The sequence below is a fragment of the Hippocampus guttulatus genome, chromosome 14 (genome assembly GCF_054856545.1).
Source record: "Hippocampus guttulatus isolate MCC_2025c chromosome 14, RoL_Hgut_1.0, whole genome shotgun sequence".
NCBI classification, from domain to species: Eukaryota; Metazoa; Chordata; class Actinopteri; order Syngnathiformes; family Syngnathidae; genus Hippocampus; species Hippocampus guttulatus.
The window spans coordinates 7794609-7814668 of record NC_141274.1 but is presented as its reverse complement, the minus strand read 5'-3'; the positions used below and the strand labels follow the sequence as shown (position 1 = coordinate 7814668).

The following is a 20060-nucleotide window of genomic DNA, read 5'->3' as shown; positions in this document are numbered from 1 at the left end:
TTTTCAGTTAAATGTTGAATTAAAATAATTGAATTCGCAGAGCGTGTGAGTATATATTTCATTTACTTTTATTCATGGTACTATATATATTTTTAATTGCGGAAAACAATCAGGTGTAAACTCACTGAGATGTTTCCAGGTCATTTAAATAGAAATACTGTATAGGGAAATACAAACGGCTTCCTTCGAGAGAGAAAAACGTTCCATGTAAGATTACCACATTTGATCGACACATTTTGGGGAAATACACTCAAAAATCTGTTCGTGTCACGTCGCGGAGGTTGTGATGAAGGCGGAAATTTCGGAGCTTCACCAGGTGCCCTTGAACGCCTCCGGAGCTGCAGATGTGTTGCGAGGTGTGGTGAAAAGTTTGGAAAATCTCGAGACAGGCATTCACTTTGTGTTCGTGTGTGAATGTGTTCGGATTTCAGTGACAGAGAAACAACTGCGAGGTTAGTCAAACCCCATGAATGACACAATTAACATTTCAAATGCATTTAATGTGCTCGGCAATTATTGTTTTTGAACGGCTGCTGTCAAGCTACAGTGTTTAATTGAATATCTGCCGTTAGTCTGTCATGACTCAATGTTCATAGAAACATTAGAAAAATGCGGCTTTATTTTGTTTTGTAGTTCTCCGGTCGATCCAATCTGGAAGCACGTGATAACTGAGGAAATTGGTATTTTCGCAATAAAACAGAAAGGAAATATTTGTTTTCAAAATTAAGTAGTCACTAAGAAGCAACTTCCGCCTGACAAAATAATCTAAAAAGTAGATATTATAATTCCTCTTGGGAACGTAGCGACTTTGGGTTCACAAAAGTAGCCTCAATGTCACTTTTTTTTAAAATACGTCTGTGAAAAGCAACGAGTGTTGTATCTTCGTTGTGATGCTCTTTCTGTGTGCGGTGCGCCCTCGTGGCCAAGGCGCACACACCAAAATGAGCAACACAATGTTAATTGAATCCGAGCAGAAAATCATGATTCAATTCATGATTAATTCATTGATTTTTTTGGGCGTATGTTTTTCTCATTGGCATGCGGTCTCTACTGTCCTAAACACACGATCAAAACACACATTTATAATTGACATGGAAATTGTATTTTTTTTCTTTGTCTTCATTTCATAGTGTGTGACATGTAATGTCCATAGAATCCCAAAAAATCCAAATGACTGGGTTTATCATTTTAATGTTTTCAGAGGTTGACGTGGGCATGATGAGAGCTGTGTACATACATTTTGGTGATGAGTAATCATAATTTCGGCTTTTTTTTTTACATTAAGCGTTTTAGACTGACCTCCTGTAATGTGTTGTTTTTTGGAGCTGCGATGAATAGCATTTTCTTTCATTTCAGTGGGGGAAGTTGATTTTGAGGTACAAGTGACACAAGTGAATTTGTCATTGTAAATGCAAATGTGCTCATCAATCAACTTCCATCATTTCACAAGCACGTGGAAGTATCTACCATGGGGATTATGGTATTTTTCTGAACATTTTGTCTCGTTTTAGGGAAGTGAGATGACGATGGCTCAGCCTGAAGCCAAAAAGAAAAAGCCTGTGAGAATGAATGGAAAGATAAAACATAAAATAATATCAAATGGGAAAAAAATCATAAACCTAAGTTGTATTCCTAATGTTCTGTGTTGTCTTCACAGTCCATACTGCCTCGCTGGCCTCCCGAGGTACTTACTCCGCACCGTAAGTCGCTATTTGCAGAGGTGTATAATCAGCGTTTAGTAAAAATAGGACTTTTTGTTTCAGCCTCAAAGAATCGATGCAGCGAAATTGGACAAGCCTACCCATGTGCTTCCTCCACGACCCAAGCTGAATGTGTGTACAAAATAGGGTTTAACTGTCAAAAATTGTCAGACAAATCAAGATTTTCTTATCTTAAAAATGTTTTGAATTGTTCCTTGATTTTTTTTGGCAGTGGGTGGGTTCTTGTTCAATGTCTTTTCAGAATTGGAACTTTGTAACTATTTTGGTTGAAGATCCCATCACCTCAAAGGTTGATTGGTTGCTAGCAAGTTGATAACATTTTCCTTTTGTGTATGATTGGAACATTATTAAAAAAATATTTTTGTGTACGTGTGTGTATGTGTGCAGGAACTGAGTCAAATGCAATTTCGCCTGAAAAGATTAGACATGGATGGTGAGGTAAGTGTGTTAGTTGTTAAAATCTTGTCAACATTAATTTATTTCCTGGCATCTGATTTATTAAAAATCAGGGTTGTCCATGAAACTTATAAAATTCAGTACAAATAATAGATTGTTTAGGTGTCACTTTGGGGATTGAAAACACTGAAAACGTTGCAATCGTTTCATGGGATATCGCCCACTAGTGGCCCGGCATGCTCATTACAGTGTTTTCACTTTTTGGGGTGAATGTTTTCTGTTTGTCATGTTACTCTGGCCCTATTTGTGGTGATTACAATTGACAACACAAATGACGGTGGGGGAAAAAAAAAATCATGTTTTTTTTTTTTACGTGATTTTATATATATTTTTTAGGCCAATCGAAACATGCCACAAAGCGAGACAAAGGAGAAAAAGTCCGAAACTCCCGTGCTGGCGCCTAGACGAGCAGAAAAGGTGTAGTATAAGTACTGTCACAATTTAACAAGTGAAAGTCAAAATTAATTTCCATTTTTTTTTCGCGTGCAGAGGAGGACCTGGACGACGAGACACAGTCAGCGCAACAGCGACCACAAGCAGGTACACCATCTTCTGACGCCATCTCAGTGTTGGCCGCCAACACTTGGTCCTCTTCTTTTTTCAGATTTCTGCCGGAAGTGTCCAATTAGATGCGGCGACTGACACCAAGCAGGTTTGTCACCGGCATGTCAGATTACAATTTTTATTTACCGGTACAAATAATTTTCAACATCAATCGTTCCCCTCACACGTAGACTGGTCCATCTGTCCTGACGGCCAAAGTTCGACGAAGCCTGAAAGACAAAAAAATGTCATTCATTGTAAGCAACGAGGGTGCTAATCAAGCTAATAATGTAATGCTAATAATGCTAACACAGTAATACAAATAATGCTAATCCACAGTACTAACCATCCATTTCTTATCCGCTTTTCCTCACAAGGGTTGCGAGCGTGCTGGAGCCAATCACAGCCACCATTGGGCAGTAGGCGGAAAACATCCTAAACTGGTTGCCAGTCAATTGCAGAGCACACATAGACGATCAACCATTTGCGGTCACACTCACACCGAGGGACAATTTAGAGTGTCCCATTAACTTGCCATGCATGTTTTTTGAATTGTGGGAGGAGACCTGAATACCCGGGGAAAACCCACACAGGCACAGGGAGAAAATGTAAACTCTACATAAGGAAGGCCGGAACTGGAATTGAACGCTGCACCTCTGCACTGTGAGGCGGATGCACTAACCAATCCATCACCATGCCACCCCTGTACTAACCAGTTTACTTTCTATTGGGGATGGGCAACTGACAACTGGAAGATGCTGACTGATTTTGTGTATGTTCAATCAAGACCATGGTTGATTCCGAAGCAACGCTTGCGTTTGTGCATTGTCCACTATAAGAATACATCACTTGTACTTTGTACGAGAAGCTCAGAAAAATGCGGCCTGATGGTTGTATGCACTCTCTGGCTAAACGGGTTTGTGGGAGCGTGTGGGCGTGGTTGTGTGCAAGACACACACACACACACACACACACACAAATTCAAACCTACCTTAAACGAGTTTTGGGATGATGTGACTCACATGGAGGTATTTACTGCAGAGTCATGTGACTGACAACCAGGACAGAGGTGAGGACGCTCCGGACAAAAAGACCACTTCCATCAAACCGGTATTTGACGCACTATGTCCTTTTGTGCGTGTGTCTTTGTGTTTGTGTGTGTGTGTCATGTGATCGTGTACGTGCATTTGTGTGCGTGTACTTGCCTCCATTTGTGTGCATGCTTTTGTGTAAATGTGTGTGTACCTGTGTGTGTGCACGCCTTTGTATGTGCGAGTGTACAAGTTTTTGTGTTTTTCTCTACTTTTGTGTTTGTATTTGCGCATGCGAGATGTGACAGCGTATGACTTTCTCCGCAGGGCGTCCTAAAGGGGGTGATGAAGCACCTCAAGTCCACAAGCAAGGTACGAGGTGCTCCTCGACGATGATGACATCGTCATGTGCGCAGGCGTTGAAGTTTGCCTTCCTTGAAGGTCGGCGGTGGCAGTGGAGGCGATCTCAATCCCGACAAAGAAGCGGCGGCCCAGGAAAAGGAACGGACGGACGGTGACAAAGTCAAACAGGACAAAAGTGCAGAATCCAAACAAGTAAGACATGATGATGACGATGATGAAAAAGAAGGCTGCACGTCATCTCTATTCAGTGCCGCTATTGCATTATGAACACAAGACGGTACACGTACTCAAAAAGCAATGTTGCAAAAGGGTTCCCTTTGATTAACAGTTCTGGTTCCATCTCAACTTGATGAATTTTCCTTCATTTTTTAAAAAATGATTTAAAAAATATATATTTTCACCATATTTTTGTTTGGCGTTTTATAAAAATACTGTACATATGAGCCAAACAGCACAGGTGGGATTTTTATTGATTTATTTACTTTCAAACCGCCCATGACACTCAGAAAGGGATTTTTTTTTTCATATGATGCCATTGTGTAGCCCTGGTGCAGTTACGTTCTTGGCATTACGAAATAAAAACTGAAAGACAGGAATTGTATTTTATTTATTTATTTTTCAAACCGCATGTTGCAACTCCATCCATCCATCCATTTTCCGAACCGCTTGATCCTCACTAGGGTCGCGGGGGGTGCTGGAGCCTATCCCAGCCGTCTCCGGGCAGTAGGCGGGGGACACCCTGAATCAGTTGCCAGCCAATCGCAGGGCAATGTTGCAACTCAAAAAGGGGAAATGGGGCTGAAAAATGAGCACTAAACAACAATCTCTGGTGCTCATTTGAGATCCATAAGAACATTTTAATGTCGCAAAATAGAATTTAATTTCTTTTGACAAAAAAAAGAAAAAAATGTACGTGTTCATATTGTACTTAATTTTAACTTTTAATCATATACTTCGTATAATTATAGGTTGTTCATGGTGAGCATCACTCCATCCTCTCCATTAAAAATTTGAATAAATAAAAAAATGTCATCTCATGATTGCATGTATTTCCCGTGTTTTTTGTTTGTTTTGTTTTTGTCACTTGCAGGATGAGAGTGTGGAGAAAAAGTTGTCAGCAAGCAGTGAGGATTTATCGGGAAAAGCGGTATGGAATAGAATATTTAACATTTCCATATTATGTGTGCGGCCATGGTCAACATGTTTTTGTGTGGGGCGGCGGGGTCAGGAAAAAGATCGAGGGCTGTTTGGCGTCTTCCTGAAAAAGTCCCCCAAAGGAGAGAGGGCTGACTCACCGGTGAGTGTTAATTTCGAATTATTTTTATTTAATTTTTTTCCCCACATTTGAATCCATCGCATGTCCCAATTCCAGGATAGCGAGGAGGACAAGGAGCAAGTGACTACAAAGGCAGTGGACGGCGATGATGTGGCCGATAGGGGCATTCCCAAGGTAACAAAAAAGTCGGATTTGATGACGATTCCATCGCAGTAATATCATTGAGCGACTAAAAAAAAATATCCACACATTTTTAGCCGAAAAAAACGACCATGTATAGAAAGGCGTTTTTAGCCGAAAAAAACGGCCGAAAAAACGACCATGTATAGTAAGGCGTTTTTAGCCGAAAAAAACGACCATGTATAGTAAGGCGTTTTTAGCCGAAAAAAACAATCGTGTATAGTTAGCCGTTTTTAGCCGAAAAAAACGACCATGAATAGTAAGGCGTTTTTAGCCGAAAAAAACGACCATGTATAGTAAGGCGTTTTTAGCCGAAAAAAACGACCATGTATAGTTAGGCGTTTTTAGCCGAAAAAAAACGACCATGTATAGTAAGGCGTTTTTAGCCGAAAAAAACGACCATGTATAGTAAGGCGTTTTTAGCCGAAAAAAACGACCATGTATAGTAAGGCGTTTTTAGCCGAAAAAAACAATCATGTATAGTTAGGCGTTTTTAGCCGAAAAAAACGACCATGAATAGTAAGGCGTTTTTAGCCGAAAAAAACGACCATGTATAGTTAGGCGTTTTTAGCCGAAAAAAACGACCATGTATAGAAAGGCGTTTTTAGCCGAAAAAAACGGCCGAAAAAACGACCATGTATAGTAAGGCGTTTTAGCCGAAAAAAACGACCATGTATAGTTAGGCGTTTTTAGCCTAAAAAAAACGACCATGAATAGTAAGGCGTTTTTAGCCGAAAAAACGACCATGTATATTAAGGCGTTTTTAGCCCAAAAAAACGGCCGAAAAAAACAACCATGTATAGTAAGGCGTTTTTAGCCAAAAAAAACGGCCGAAAAAAACAACCATGTATAGTAAGGCGTTTTTATCTGAAAAAAAAGACCATGTATAGTTAGGTGTTTTTAGCCGAAAAAAACGACCATGAATAGTAAGGCGTTTTTAGCCGAAAAAACGACCATGTATAGTAAGGCGTTTTTAGCCCAAAAAACGACCATATAGTAGGGCGTTTTGAGCCAAAAAAACGACCATGAATAGTAAGGCGTTTTTAGCCGAAAAAACGACCATGTATATTAAGGCGTTTTTAGCCCCAAAAAACGACCATGTACAGTAAGGCGTTTTTAGCTGAAAAAAAAAGACCATGTATAGTAAGGCGTTTTTAGCCGAAAAAAACGACCATGTATAGTAAGGCGTTTTTAGCCCAAAAAAACGGCCGAAAAAAACAACCATGTATAGTAAGGCGTTTTTAGCCAAAAAAAACGGCCGAAAAAAACAACCATGTATAGTAAGGCGTTTTTATCTGAAAAAAAAGACCATGTATAGTTAGGTGTTTTTAGCCGAAAAAAACGACCATGAATAGTAAGGCGTTTTTAGCCGAAAAAACGACCATGTATAGTAAGGCGTTTTTAGCCGAAAAAAACGACCATGTATAGTTAGGCGTTTTTAGCCGAAAAAAAACGACCATGTATAGTAAGGCGTTTTTAGCCGAAAAAAACGACCATGTATAGTAAGGCGTTTTTAGCCGAAAAAAACCCGACCATGTATAGTAAGGCGTTTTTAGCCGAAAAAAACAATCATGTATAGTTAGGCGTTTTTAGCCGAAAAAAACGACCATGAATAGTAAGGCGTTTTTAGCCGAAAAAAACGACCATGTATAGTTAGGCGTTTTTAGCCGAAAAAAACGACCATGTATAGAAAGGCGTTTTTAGCCGAAAAAAACGGCCGAAAAAACGACCATGTATAGTAAGGCGTTTTAGCCGAAAAAAACGACCATGTATAGTTAGGCGTTTTTAGCCTAAAAAAAACGACCATGAATAGTAAGGCGTTTTTAGCCGAAAAAACGACCATGTATATTAAGGCGTTTTTAGCCCCAAAAAACGACCATGTATAGTAAGGCGTTTTTAGCCGAAAAAAACGACCATGTATAGTAAGGCGTTTTTAGCCCAAAAAAACGGCCGAAAAAAACAACCATGTATAGTAAGGCGTTTTTAGCCAAAAAAAACGGCCGAAAAAAACAACCATGTATAGTAAGGCGTTTTTATCTGAAAAAAAAGACCATGTATAGTTAGGTGTTTTTAGCCGAAAAAAACGACCATGAATAGTAAGGCGTTTTTAGCCGAAAAAACGACCATGTATAGTAAGGCGTTTTTAGCCCAAAAAACGACCATATAGTAGGGCGTTTTGAGCCAAAAAAACGACCATGAATAGTAAGGCGTTTTTAGCCGAAAAAACGACCATGTATAGTAAGGCGTTTTTAGCCCAAAAAACGACCATATAGTAGGGCGTTTTGAGCCAAAAAAACGACCATGTATATTAAGGCGTTTTTAGCTGAAAAAAACGACCATGTATAGTAAGCCGTTTTTAGCCGAAAAAAACGACCATGTACAGTAAGGCGTTTTTAGCCGAAAAAAATGACCATGTATAGTAAGGCGTTTTTAGCTGGAAAAAAAAGACCATGTATAGTAAGGCGTTTTTAGCCGAAAAAAAACGACCATGGATGGGAAGGCGTTTTTAGCCGAAAAAAACGACCATGTATAGTAAGGCGTTTTTAATGGAATATTAAGGCGTTTTTAGCCGAAAAAAACGCCCATGTATAGTAAAGCGTTTTTAGCCAAATAGTAAGGCGTTTTTCGCAAGAAAACGACCATGTATAGAATTCCGGGGATGGGAATATTTACTGTATAGTTAGGCGTTTTAGCCGAAAAAAACGACCATGAATAGTAAGGCGTTTTTAGCCGAAAAAAACGACCATGTATAGTAAGGCGTTTTTAGCCGAAAAAAACGACCATGTATAGTAAGGCGTTTTTAGCTGAAAAAAAGACCATGTATAGTTAGGCGTTTTTAGCCGAAAAAAACGGCCGAAAAAAACAACCATGTATAGTAAGGCGTTTTTAGCTGAAAAAAAAGACCATGTATAGTTAGGCGTTTTTAGCTGAAAAAAAAGACCATGTATAGTTAGGCGTTTTTAGCCGAAAAAAACGACCATGAATAGTAAGGCGTTTTTAGCCGAAAAAACGACCATGTATAGTAAGGCGTTTTTAGCCCAAAAAACGACCATATAGTAGGGCGTATTCAGCCCAAAAAACGACCATGTATATTAAGGCGTTTTTAGCCCCAAAAAAACGACCATGTATAGTAAGGCGTTTTTAGCTGAAAAAAACGACCATGTATAGTAAGCCGTTTTTAGCCGAAAAAAACGACCATGTACAGTAAGGCGTTTTTAGCCGAAAAAAAATGACCACGTATAGTAAGGCGTTTTTAGCCGAAAAAAAACGACCATGGATGGGAAGGCGTTTTTAGCCGAAAAAAACGACCATGTATAGTAAGGCGTTTTTAATGGAATATTAAGGCGTTTTTAGCCGAAAAAAACGCCCATGTATAGTAAAGCGTTTTTAGCCAAATAGTAAGGCGTTTTTCGCCAGAAAACGACCATGTATAGAATTCCGGGGATGGGAATATTTACTGTATAGTTAGGCGTTTTTAGCCGAAAAAAACGACCATGAATAGTAAGGCGTTTTTAGCCGAAAAAAACGACCATGTATAGTAAGGCGTTTTTAGCCGAAAAAAACGACCATGTATAGTAGTAAGGCGTTTTTAGTCAAAAGAAACGGCCGAAAAAAACAACCATGTATAGTAAGGCGTTTTTAGCTGAAAAAAAAGACCATGTATAGTTAGGCGTGTTTAGCCGAAAAAAACGACCATGAATAGTAAGGCGTTTTTAGCCGAAAAAACGACCATGTATAGTAAGGCGTTTTTAGCCCAAAAAACGACCATATAGTAGGGCGTTTTCAGCCAAAAAAACGACCATGTATATTAAGGCGTTTTTAGCCCCAAAAAACGACCATGTATAGTAAGGCGTTTTTAGCTGAAAAAAAAGACCATGTATAGTAAGGCGTTTTTAGCCGAAAAAAACGACCATGTATAGTAAGACGCCTTATAGTAAGGCGTTTTTAGCTGAAAAAAAAGACCGAAAAAAACGACCATGTATAGTAAGACGCCTTACTATACATGGTCATGTTTTTGGGCTAAAAACGCCTTACTATACATGGTCTTTTTTTTCGGTCTTTTTTTTCAGCTAAAAACGCCTTACTATACATGGTCGGTTTTTTCGGCTAAAAACGCCTTACTATGCATGGTCGTTTTTTTCGGCTAAAAACGCCTTACTATACATGGTCATGTTTTTGGGCTAAAAAACGCCTTCCTGTACATGGTCGTTTTTTTCGGCTAAAAACGCCTTACTATACATGGTCGTTTTTTTCAACTAAAAACGTCTTACTATACATGGTCGTTTTTTTCGGCTAAAAACGCCTTACTATACATGGTCTTTTTTTTTTGGGCTAAAAACGCTTCTCTATACATGGTCGTTTTTTTCGGCTAAAAACACCTTACTATACATGGTCGTTTTTTTCGGCTGAAAACCTTACTATACATGGTCATGTTTTTGGGCTAAAAAAACGCCTTACTATACACGGTCGTTTTTTTCGGCTAAAAACGCCTTACTATACCTGGTCGTTTTTTTCAGCTAAAAACGCCTTACTATACATGGTCGTTTTTTTCGGCTAAAAACGCCTTACTATACATGGTCTTTTTTTTTTGGGCTAAAAACGCTTCTCTATACATGGTCGTTTTTTTCGGCTAAAAACACCTTACTATACATGGTCGTTTTTTTCGGCTGAAAACCTTACTATACATGGTCATGTTTTTGGGCTAAAAAAACGCCTTACTATACACGGTCGTTTTTTTCGGCTAAAAACGCCTTACTATACCTGGTCGTTTCTTTCAGCTAAAAACGCCTTACTATACATGGTCGGTTTTTTTTGGCTAAAAACGCCTTACTATACATGGTCGTTTTTTGGGCTAGAAACGCCCTACTATATAGTTTTTTTCGGCTAAAAACGCCTTACTATACATGGCCGTTTTTTTCGTCTAAAAACGCCTTACTATACACTGCCGTTTTTTTCGTCTAAAAACGCCTTACTATACATCGCCGTTTTTTTCGTCTAAAAACGCCTTACTATACATGGTCTTTTTTTTGGGCTAAAAACGCCTTACTATACATGGTTGTTTTTTTGGGCTAAAAACGCCTTACTATACATGGTGTTTTTTTTCGGCTAAAACGCCCTACTATATGGTCGTTTTTTGGGCTAAAAACGCCTTACTATACATGGTCGTTTTTTTCGGCTAAAAACGCCTTACTATTCATGGTCGTTTTTTTCGGCTAAAAACGCCTTACTATACATGGTAGTTTTTTTCCGGCTAAAAACGCCTTACTATTCATGGTCGTTTTTTTCGGCTAAAAACGCCTTACTATACATGGTCGTTTTTTTCGGCTGAAAACGCCTTACTATACATGGTCGTTTTTTTCGGCTGAAAACGCCTTACTATACATGGTCGTTTTTTTCCGGCTAAAAACGCCTTACTATACATGGTCGTTTTTTTCCGGCTAAAAACGCCTTACTATACATGGTCGTTTTTTTTCCGGCTAAAAACGCCTTACTATACATGGTCGTTTTTTTTCCGGCTAAAAACGCCTTACTATACATGGTCGTTTTTTTTCCGGCTAAAAACGCCTTACTATACATGGTCGTTTTTTTTCCGGCTAAAAACGCCTTTCTATACATGGTCGTTTTTTTCGGCTAAAAACGCCTTTCTATACATGGTCGTTTTTTTCGGCTAAAAACGCCTTTCTATACATGGTCATGTTTTTGGGCTAAAAACGCCTTACTATACATGGTTTTTTTTCGGACGTTTTTTTCGGCTAAAAACGCCTTACTATACATGGTCGTTTTTTTTCGGGTAAAAACGCCTTACAATATATATGTCACGTTTGCGATGTGGTGGTGGACCCCAAAAACAAGGCAGGAGGAAGGAGCAGGGTGAACTTGACGAATTATATTTAATAAAACCGAGAAAACTGAATCCTAAACAAACAAAATGCTAACAACCAAAACTAATCCAAAGTAGCAAAACAAAACCATGACTGCAAAAAAAAACTAACAGGAACAGAACCATGACAGCAGCAAAGGAACAGCAAACAAACGAACATAATGGTAGCAAGAGCAAACAATGACCCGACAATGAGTGGTCGGGCTGTGAGTCCTTTTAAACGCCTACAGTGCCACCTGTTGGTCCCAAACCGAATCATGACGGTACCCCTCCCTCAAGGGACGGATCCTATACGTCCTAAAGTTGTCCAGAAGGCTTGCCTCGCCGGAGAACAGGAACAAAAGCAACGGTGACCTTCACCTCGCCAGGGAACAGGAACAAAAGCGACGGCAATCCTTTGGCTGGGCGTGGACGGACCTCGACGTAACGGGGGACATGGGACAGCCGGACGTGAACAGGGGCTCGGCCTGGCGTAGGCGTGGACGTGGCACGGCTTGTCGTCGGCGTGAATGTGACTTAGCTCGACGTGGACGCGGACGGGGCTCGGCCCACCATAGACGCGGCTTGACGAGACGAAAACAGGACACCTGCATCACCAGCGCTGCCTGAAAGGGAAAAGGGTGTCAGCCACAGACACGGTCCGCCAGGCACATGGTTGAATAGGGAACAGTCCTTAGTACCTGCGGGGTCCAGGTCGTCGGGTCATTCTGTCACGTTTGCGAGGTGGTGGTGGACCCCAAAAAGTAGGCAGGAGGGAGGAGCAGGGTGTATTTGAAGAAGTGCATTGATAAAATACAGAAAACTAAATCCAAAACAAAGTCATGATAACAAAACGAATCCAAAGTAACAAACAAAAACCATGGCAGAAACTAAAAACTCTCAATAACAAAAACATGACCAAAACATGACTGAAACAAACATGACAGTAGCATACCAACAGCCACAAACAAACATGACAGCAGCAAAAAGCAACAATGACCCGACAATGAGTGGTCGGGCTAGGAGTCCTTATAAAGCACTAATTACCTAATGACCAACAGGTGTGCAGCTGCAGGGGGAGCCCTACAGTGCCAGCTGTTGGTCCCAAACCGAATCATGACAATATACATGGTCGTTTTTTTCAGGTTAAAACGTCTTACTATACGTGGTCGTTTTTTTCGGCTAAAAATGCCTTACTAGACATGGTCGGGTTTTTTTCGGCTAAAAACGCCTTACTATACATGGTCGTTTTTTTCGGGTAAAAACGACTTCCTATACATGGTCGTTTTTTTCGGCGAAAGATGCCTTACTATATACATGGTCGTGTTTTTTTTTCGAGTAAAAACACCTTTCTATACATGGTCTTTTTTTTTCGGGTAAAAACGTCTTACTATACATGGTCATTTTTTTCGGACGTTTTTTTCGGCTAAAAACGCCTTACATGGTCGGGGGGGTTTTCGGCCCGAAACACCTCACTAGACATGGTCGTTTTTTTCGGCTAAAAATGCCTTACTATACATGGTCATTTGCCTCTATTGAGAAATATTAATTTCAATTATTTTGTTTCATAATTGAACATATTACTTTTTTGTACTTATTGTTTACTAATGTGCAATATAACTTATTTTTGTATTGTTTTTAATGTAATTTTTTAAAAATGGATTTCTTTTCATTTTCCTTCTTAACAAAAAAAAAATCTTTGAATTTATGCTGCCAATTTTAACCTTCAAGAAATATTAGTGGAATATTTGTTTTATTTACACTATTTGTACAAATGTGCAAGACTTTTTGTTGCAATTTTCAACTTTTTAATTTTGCAACTGATTTTTTTTTCCAGGATAAAAACCTTTTCAGCAACATGTTCAAGAAGCCTCAGAAGCCAACAGAGGGCGATAAGGTTCCTCCCACTCCCAAAAATGTTTCGTTAGAAATTCTTTGATGAACTATATACTAAGGAACGACAGCATTTGGTGCCGTTTCAGGAAGCCCTAGTCAAGAGTGAAGTGGCGCCATCTGGGAGCTTGGAGAACTTGTCCGAAAACGTTCCCAAGGTTTCAACCAAGTTTGCAAGATGCGTTTCATTGTTGGTTGTTTGACATTTGACTCCAAAAAAGTGCACTCTTAGGTTAAAAAGGGAGGCCTGGCGGGCATCTTCAGAAGATCCAACAGCCAAGAGAACCTGCTGGATGAGGTCAGCATCACTGAAGTGCACTCGTCACCGGGAGGGAGTTGGAAAAAGTCTTACATGATTGATCTGATTCATAACATTTTTTTTCCTAGGGAAAAAGTATTTTCAGTGGCATGTTCAAGAAAGCGCCGAAAGCAGGCGACGAGGTGACAACACCATAGATGCTGATTATTTTTCTTGTTTTTGTTGTTATTCTCAATTGTTGTTGTATTATTGTTGCTCTGCAGGCGTCAAACGGCGATGAGGAAAAGAAGCTCTTATCGGCCAGCAATGAAAACTTGACAGAAGAAAATGCACCAAAGGTGCAAACGATGGTGACAGACGTCACATTTGGACTGTTTTCAGCCCTTTTAATGACACAATATTTCGTTCCCAGGAAAAGATGGGAGGTTTGGCGGGAATGTTAAAAAAGTCGCCCAAACCAGCACCACGCTCCCTCGCCACCAAGGTGATTTCCGAGACGATCTTCTACTCTTATTCATTTGATAAAATAATCGAACGTCGCATCTTTTTTTTTTTTGCTTCCAGGATCCTCATAGTGATGGCAAGCAGGAAGAAAGTATCAAGGTAAATTACAGGAGGAAAATACCGTGATTATTATTATTTTTTCTTTTTTTGCCGCACTTTGGCGAGACAGAGAGAAGAAGGGTTAGGGGGTTGGGGTGAAATGATGTATTTAATTAATTGCATTTTAAATAAATGTTGAATTGCATTTGTTTTCTTTATATTTTGACAGACATTTGGAACAAACATTAGTTGTGTACGGGCAAAACGATGCTTTTCCAACTATCACTGAAGAGAATTGTATTGGTTTTGGTCTTTTGCTTCCAACAAGGATGACTTGTCAGGAGACGAACTATCAGGCCCTCCTGTTGATCTTGAAGCTGCCACTGCAAAGGTGACTGAGTACACGGTACACATTTGGAATCCTTTTACAATAAGTATGATTGACGTGTGGACACACTGTACAGTATATCTGACTCTGTGTTTATGTCTGGCAGGAGAAAAAAGGAGGCTTCACTGCCATGTTCAAGAGAACGCCCAAAACCGCTGACAAACAGGTTCGGCTGTTTTTCAAGTCACATGGGAAGATGTGTTCACATGCTCTCATGCCCCGTTAACGCTCGCAGGACAATGATAATGACGAGGAGGCGGCGCCATCTGCGGGCGGGGGGCTGAAACGCAGGAGGACCATCAAGAAAAAAAGACGAGTGAGCCTTGTGTTTTGTGAAGTTGCGACGCGCAAAATATTTTCTCGGTCTGACTGTCATGTCGCTTTTTTTTTTTTTAACCTCCTCCAGGTTGTATCCTTCAGAGTCAAGACAACTCTTCCCAAGATGCCAAAACTCAACGAGTCGTCACAGGTAACCCCCTCAGCCAGTTTATCTTTGCAGTACAACACTTAATAGCATTATCTATTATGGGCAGACCCACAAAAAGGACTCAGGAAGCCTTGCCTGAAAAGGCACAGGATGACTATCATTTTGCTTTGAGGCGTTGTGGGGCCGATTTCTAGGGAGCTTTCCAAGATGGACTTGAAGAGATACCGTTTTTTTCCCGATTGTTAAAGAATTTGAACCACACATACCAAACAGATGGACAAAACGAAGTTGCCTGCAGTTTTAAGTTTTCATCTTCAGTGATATTCGTTCTCTTGCCTTTTGCTTCTCAGGCCCAAGAAAAGATTTCAGTCATTGAGGAGAGTCTGGAGATGCAGGAGATGATACCGGCACAGGTGAGTTTCTTCATCTCCTTCCTCCTCTTTACTACGTACTTTGAACTGAGGTCTCGTGTGACAATCATGTATGATGGGGGTTGGATTTAATTTTTTTGGATATTTTTCAGAGTACAGTTGAGGTCCAACCGGTGGAGATGGCCGCATACCCAACTGGGGGAAACCCACTGGAATCTGAGGAGGTGTGTGTCCGCCGCCACCATCCGCATCCCCATCAACATAACATGACAACATGAGGTCAAAGTTGAGTGTCGTGTTGTTTTTTGGGGGGGTTTTCCTGTAGGAGAACGATGGCCTGATGGAGTGGTGGAAAAATGTTGAAGGCGAGTGTACCATCTTGTTTTTTTATTTTTATTTTTTATTGTTATCCTGAAAAAGATTTTCGTTCTCTTATCTGTCTGACGTGGTTTGTCTTGACTTCCTGTCTCCACAGGTTGGGCCGAGTGGAACGAGACGGCCAATTTCCAAGAAGATGAGGAGGGAATGTATGCACACTCTTAGTTTTATGGTTTATTGATTATAAATGGGTGGGTGGGGGCGGCCCGGTAGTCCAGTGGTTAGCACGTTGGCTTCACAGTGCAGAGGTACCGGGTTCGATTCCAGCTCCGGCCTCCTTGTGTGGAGTTTGCATGTTCTCCCCGGGCTTGCGTGGGTTTTCTCCGGGTGCTCCGGTTTCCTCCCACATTCCAAAAAAAACATGCATGGCCTAAATTGTCCCTAGGTGTGAGTGTGGGCGTGGATGGTTGTTCGTCTCTGTGTGCCCTGCGATTGGCTGGCAACTGATTCAGGGTGTCCCCCGCCTACTGCCCGAAGACGGCTGGGATAGGCTCCAGCACCCCCCGCGACCCTAGTGAGGATCAAGCGGTTCGGAAAATGGATGGATGGATGGATGGATGGGTGGGTGGATTGATGGATAAATCCAGGTTAGGTGGATGGATGGTTGAATTTTATATGATGGATTTGTGATCTATGGATGCATGGATAGATGATGGATGGTGGGGTGGATAAATGATAGACGGTGCTTGGTTAATCGATGATGATGGATGGATGATTGATAGCTGGTTGATGGGCCTTTGGTTGGATGGATCAGTGTTGGATTGTGAGATTGATAAATGGCTAGATCAGATTTACAGAGCTGGATGGTTGGAGTGATGATTCAGATAAGATATCCTTTATTTGTCCCACACTGGGGAAATTTACAGCCTCCAGTCGATAGACAGTTGGATTGGTAGATGGACGATTGGGTAGATTAATAGAGGGATCATAGATTTAAACATGAATGATGAATAGATGTATAGACTGACACGTGGATAGATGAATGGCTGAATGACAGATGTGGCAATCGGTGACAGACAGATGACAGACGGCTAGCTGGATGGATGGATGTGGACAGATTGATGAATAGGTGGATAGATAAGAGTTACAGACAGTGACGGATTGCTGGATGGTTGAGAGGGTGTCTGGATGGATGGATGAATGATACCATAGGTTGATGGATAAATTGATCGATTGATTGAGAGAGTGTTTGATGGATCGATTGATGTTGAATGGATGGATAGGTGAAACATGAATGGGTTGTTCGGTGGTGGAGGTGACTAGTGATTGGTCGATCATTGGAGGATGTATAGAGGGATAGTAGTAAATGTCATAAGGTAGCAGTAAATGTAATGCAGGTGTACCTAATGAAGTGTCCCTTCATGTCAATGTCTGCAGAGCAATGGAGGAGGCAGCCGACCGTGTTTACATGGCAGCGCGCCTGTTTGTGCGCCTCTTCAACCAGCGGGGGGCATCCTTGCAACACTGCATCCTTGAGCTGCTGGCCGTTGCCGATACCGCAGACCAGTTCCATAAAAAGACGATATCGGCAGCCGTAGGCGGACGCGTGGCCAGCGTGGCTGGCAGCCTGACGACCATCACGGGGCTCATCCTGGCGCCATTCACCTTTGGCGCCTCCATCATTGTCACGGCGGTAGGCATTGGCGTGGCCACGGCGGGCAGCATCACCTCGGCCACGGCCAACATAACAGACGCCGTCCACTCTAACATGGACCGCAAGAAAGTGGAAAAGATGATCCAGGACTACCAGGAGCAGATCCAAGACATCCGCGAGTGTATGAATTTTGTGCAGGAAGGCATAGACACCCTGCAGGAGTGGGACTTTGAGAAGTACACGCAGAGTGCTGCCAAGAAGGCCATGAACCGCAATATCAAACATGTGGTGAAGGAAGGCGGCCGAGCGGGAAAGGCCCTAATGATCAACACTGACAAGCTCATTAGCACTGTCCAGGTTCTGAGTGCGGGGGCTGGAGCAGCCAAGGCCGCCCAGGCCATCAGCGTCACCACGGGGGTCATGTCGGCGCTCTTCCTGGCCCTAGATGTCTTCTTCCTCGCCAAGGACTCCCATGACCTGCGTAAAGGTGCCAAGACCAAGTTCGCATCCAAGATCAGGGATGTGTGCAAGGAGCTTCAGGATGGCCTCCTGGAGCTCAACAAGGTCAAGACTCAGCTGCAGAAGACCATGGATGGCATCGAGGTGGAGGAGTATGAGGAGATCGAGGAGGTGGAGGTGGAGGTAGAGGTAGATGATGACCTGGAGTCAGATCCCAAGAAGCTGGCAGAACTGGAACAAGAGCTGGATCTCATGGAATTAAAACTGGACAAACGGATTGAGTGGGGCAAAATCGCAGAGAAGAAGGAAGGGTTGAGAAAGAAGCACAAAATGGACAAGGAGATAGAGAACCGGACCACGACTTCGAAGGAGAAGCAAGAGAAAGAAACAGCAGCGTCTCATAAAAAAGTGGAGGAGAAACCCAAAAAGAAGGATAATGATGGGCAAGATGAACGGAGGGATTCGCAACAGAGTCGAGCATCAAGCCGGCGGGACCACAGGTGGAGGATAGCGTCCAGCCACAGGAGTCACCACAGGAGTCACCACAGGAGAGCGGAGGAAAGGGCGGGAGACGAAGTGTGCGGCGAGGAAGAAGAATGAACCGAACCGAGAGCGCCTCGAAGAAGCTTGAGGGAGGCGGTGACCACGAGGAGGATTATCGAGGGAGCACGGAGAGTCACAGGAGAGGAAGTGACCGAGTCAAGACAGGAACTGACAGGGAGAGGAAAGGAAGTGACGGGGACAAGACAAAAAGTGATCATGGGAGGAGAGGAAGCGACAGAGAATGGAAAAACAGTCATCGAGGTTTTCGGCATTCCAGTGTCCTAGTGGATGATGGACTTCATGTTTAGATTTGTAGCTCTTTGGTGTCTTTTAAACCGGTCTTACCGTTAATTGTCAATTTATTTTAAAGAGTTGTAAATGTTGGTCCTGCTCTTGTGGGAGAATTATGGACAAAAGTTAATGTACTGTAGTTAATGAAGAACCGACAGTTATTGGGAGGAGCCACATCTAGGTTTTTCTGACCTTAAAGTGAGACTTCTTAAAAATCATTCTTCTGGTCCATTTCTTTGATTCAAAGACCTTAGCAAGACCATTGTATCTTGGTTCTCGTCCTGTGGCCAATGTCTCAAACGATAACCTTTTAAGGACGAGTAATAAGCCAGCCTTTGGTCTTCCTGTCTGACCTTAAAGTAAGACCCATTGGTCCAGTTTTTTTGGCTCATGGCTCTATGTAAGGCGTTGTTGTTTTGATCCTAGTCCAAGCCCACCTCTGTCTCTTTGAGACAGACTTTTTTGGTCCAAGTACAAAGCCAATACTTGGTCTTTTGGACATGGTCCTTTGGGCAACCTCTAAAGGTAGATGTAGATGTTTTATGGGCAAGACTCAAACGAGGCTACGTCTTTCCAAGTGTGAAGAAAGACTTTGGCCTATTGGTAATCTGACCTCGGTCTTTCTGACCAAGTTTAGACCAGGACCTACATTCTGTTTTGAGGTTCGGGTGTTTTAGTTTAAAGCCAGGGCAAAGTACTTCTGCCTGAGCTTCAAGTAAGTCTTTTGCGGGCAAGTCTTGCCGATGTCATTCCATCTGAATTTCAAGCCAGACCTTGATTTTTTGGTCATAGCCTTTTGGACAAAGTCCTATTGGTATACTGGAGTCATAAACCAGGATTTGGTCTTTCTGATCAAATTTTGACACACTGGATGTCTTCCTGTCCAGGTCTAAAGCAAGGTTTTGGCATTTTGGTCCAAATGTTCTTGCCAACTCCTTGAGCCAAACCAAGGTCATTTGGACAGCCCTAGATTTTTCGGTCTAAGGCCATAAGACCTTGTTTCTTTAGTCCGCATCTTTTAGCCAAAGTTGTGAACATATATACAGTATATATTTTTTTTCAAGTTTTTGAGATAGAATAATGTACCTATCTTTTGTTTTTTCATTTTGTCATTTTAAAATTATACTGTATTTATCTTTATGGTTACCACTGACATTTTTATATCAGACAGTGTACTTTTCACTGGTGTTGGTTTTCTTACTGAACAAATAAATTATTTTCTATGCTAATATTGACAGAATTGTTTTTAATGTATTTAAGGTGTGGACAAGGTTTTTCAACGATCGTAACCATTTTGTGGGTAAATTAATTCTAAAACAAAAGTCCTGACATATACATATATATATATATATATATATACAGTATATATATATATATATATATACTGTATATATATATATATATAGAAACACAACAACAAAAAAGCTATTTTTTTCCCAACAAGTTTAGAAAAAGGAAGATGGCATGTTTTCATATTGCCTTGC

At 41.4% G+C, this 20060-nt stretch overlaps 1 protein-coding gene across 1 annotated transcript; it reads left to right on the top strand.

Moving 5' to 3' along the window:
- The first annotated feature begins 331 nt into the window (after positions 1 to 331).
- Positions 332 to 19805, top strand: LOC147194797 (uncharacterized). The gene is given in 32 exon segments (XM_086128504.1): positions 332 to 452; positions 1512 to 1559; positions 1658 to 1684; positions 1764 to 1832; positions 2109 to 2159; positions 2514 to 2594; positions 2667 to 2717; positions 2782 to 2829; positions 2912 to 2977; positions 3762 to 3830; positions 4079 to 4123; positions 4193 to 4306; positions 5205 to 5261; positions 5343 to 5411; positions 5487 to 5564; positions 13268 to 13327; positions 13413 to 13481; positions 13556 to 13621; positions 13711 to 13764; positions 13846 to 13920; positions 13995 to 14066; positions 14147 to 14185; positions 14454 to 14531; positions 14620 to 14679; positions 14749 to 14829; positions 14920 to 14982; positions 15291 to 15353; positions 15464 to 15535; positions 15637 to 15676; positions 15787 to 15838; positions 17067 to 18331; positions 18334 to 19805. Coding segments are annotated over 31 exon segments (3333 nt in total). The 5' UTR covers positions 332 to 452; positions 1512 to 1520; the 3' UTR covers positions 18594 to 19805.
- The last annotated feature ends 255 nt before the right edge of the window (positions 19806 to 20060 follow it).